This window comes from Buceros rhinoceros, unplaced genomic scaffold (assembly GCF_000710305.1).
Source record: "Buceros rhinoceros silvestris isolate BGI_N320 unplaced genomic scaffold, ASM71030v1 scaffold10534, whole genome shotgun sequence".
Taxonomy (NCBI): domain Eukaryota; kingdom Metazoa; phylum Chordata; class Aves; order Bucerotiformes; family Bucerotidae; genus Buceros; species Buceros rhinoceros.
In genome coordinates this window covers 2,709-3,787 of record NW_010406538.1, presented here as the reverse complement: position 1 = coordinate 3,787, position 1,079 = coordinate 2,709, and the positions used below count along the sequence as shown (strand labels likewise).

The following is a 1,079-nucleotide window of genomic DNA, read 5'->3' as shown; positions in this document are numbered from 1 at the left end:
CACCCCCACGTACTTCTTCCTCCTCAACCTCTCCGTCCTCGACTTCGGCGCCATCTCTACCACTGTCCCCAAAGCCATGGCCAATTCCCTGTGGGACACCAGGGACATCTCCTATGCAGGATGTGCTGCACAGCTTTTTCTTTATATCTTTCTGATTTCAGCAGAGTTTTCTCTCCTCACCGTCATGGCCTATGACCGCTACGTTGCCATCTGCAAGCCCCTGCACTACAGGACCCTGCTGGGCAGCACTACGGGACCCTCCTGGGCAGCAGAACTTGTGTCCACATGGCAGCAGCTGCCTGGGGCTCTGGGTTCCTCACTGCTCTGCTGCACACGGCTGGTATATTTTCCCTGCCCCTGTGCCAGGGCAATGCCCTGCACCAGTTCTTCTGTGAGATCCCCCAGATCCTCAAGCTCTCCTGCTCACACTCAGACTGCCTCAGGGAACTTGCACTTACCATGGTCAGTGTTTAGCAGTTGGATGTTTCGTGTTCGTGGTGGCGTTCTGTGTGCAGACAATCCTTCATGCACCGCAGGAAACTTGGGGAGCATCAAGTCAATTCTGGTCCAATGTCACCAGTACCAGAAAGTCCTGCTGTCACCAGCTGCCACCCCTCAGTGAGCAGCACCTGAGCCCACCCTGGGGAATGTCTCTGTTCTCCCCTGGCACATGGGGACAAAGGGCACTTGCAGCTCCTCTGAGGATGAAGCCCCGCTGCAGGGAGCAGGGTCAACTGCTACCGATGTAGTGTTAAGAAGCTGCATTTTCTTTTTACTATCAGAGCCAGGCGTGAGAGGTCTTTTCTCCTCCAACCACGCACCCAGTGTGCTGCCCCAGCCAAAGCTTCTATCACCCAATGACAGACACAGTCACCATTTTCCCCAAAATAATCACACATGTTCATTCTATTTCTAAAAACTGATCAATGATTTTGCGCAGCTCTTACACATGTGGCTTGAGCTTCAGAAGATCTGTTTTGTGTCCTACGTCAAGTCCGACCGGTCATCGAAGAAACAGCGCTGTCAGATTTTGGTGGGAATTCTCCCCTACACAGTGGATAATTGGCACAGAAAAGGGA

General features: G+C 53.0%; 1 protein-coding gene across 1 annotated transcript; it reads left to right on the top strand.

Moving 5' to 3' along the window:
- Positions 1-76: 76 nt before the first annotated feature.
- Positions 77-340, top strand: LOC104488781 (olfactory receptor 14C36-like; the record flags this gene model as incomplete). Its single annotated transcript, XM_010134145.1, has 1 exon — positions 77-340. A coding segment is annotated over exon 1 (264 nt), but the record flags the coding sequence as incomplete, so codon positions are not given.
- Positions 341-1,079: the final 739 nt, after the last annotated feature.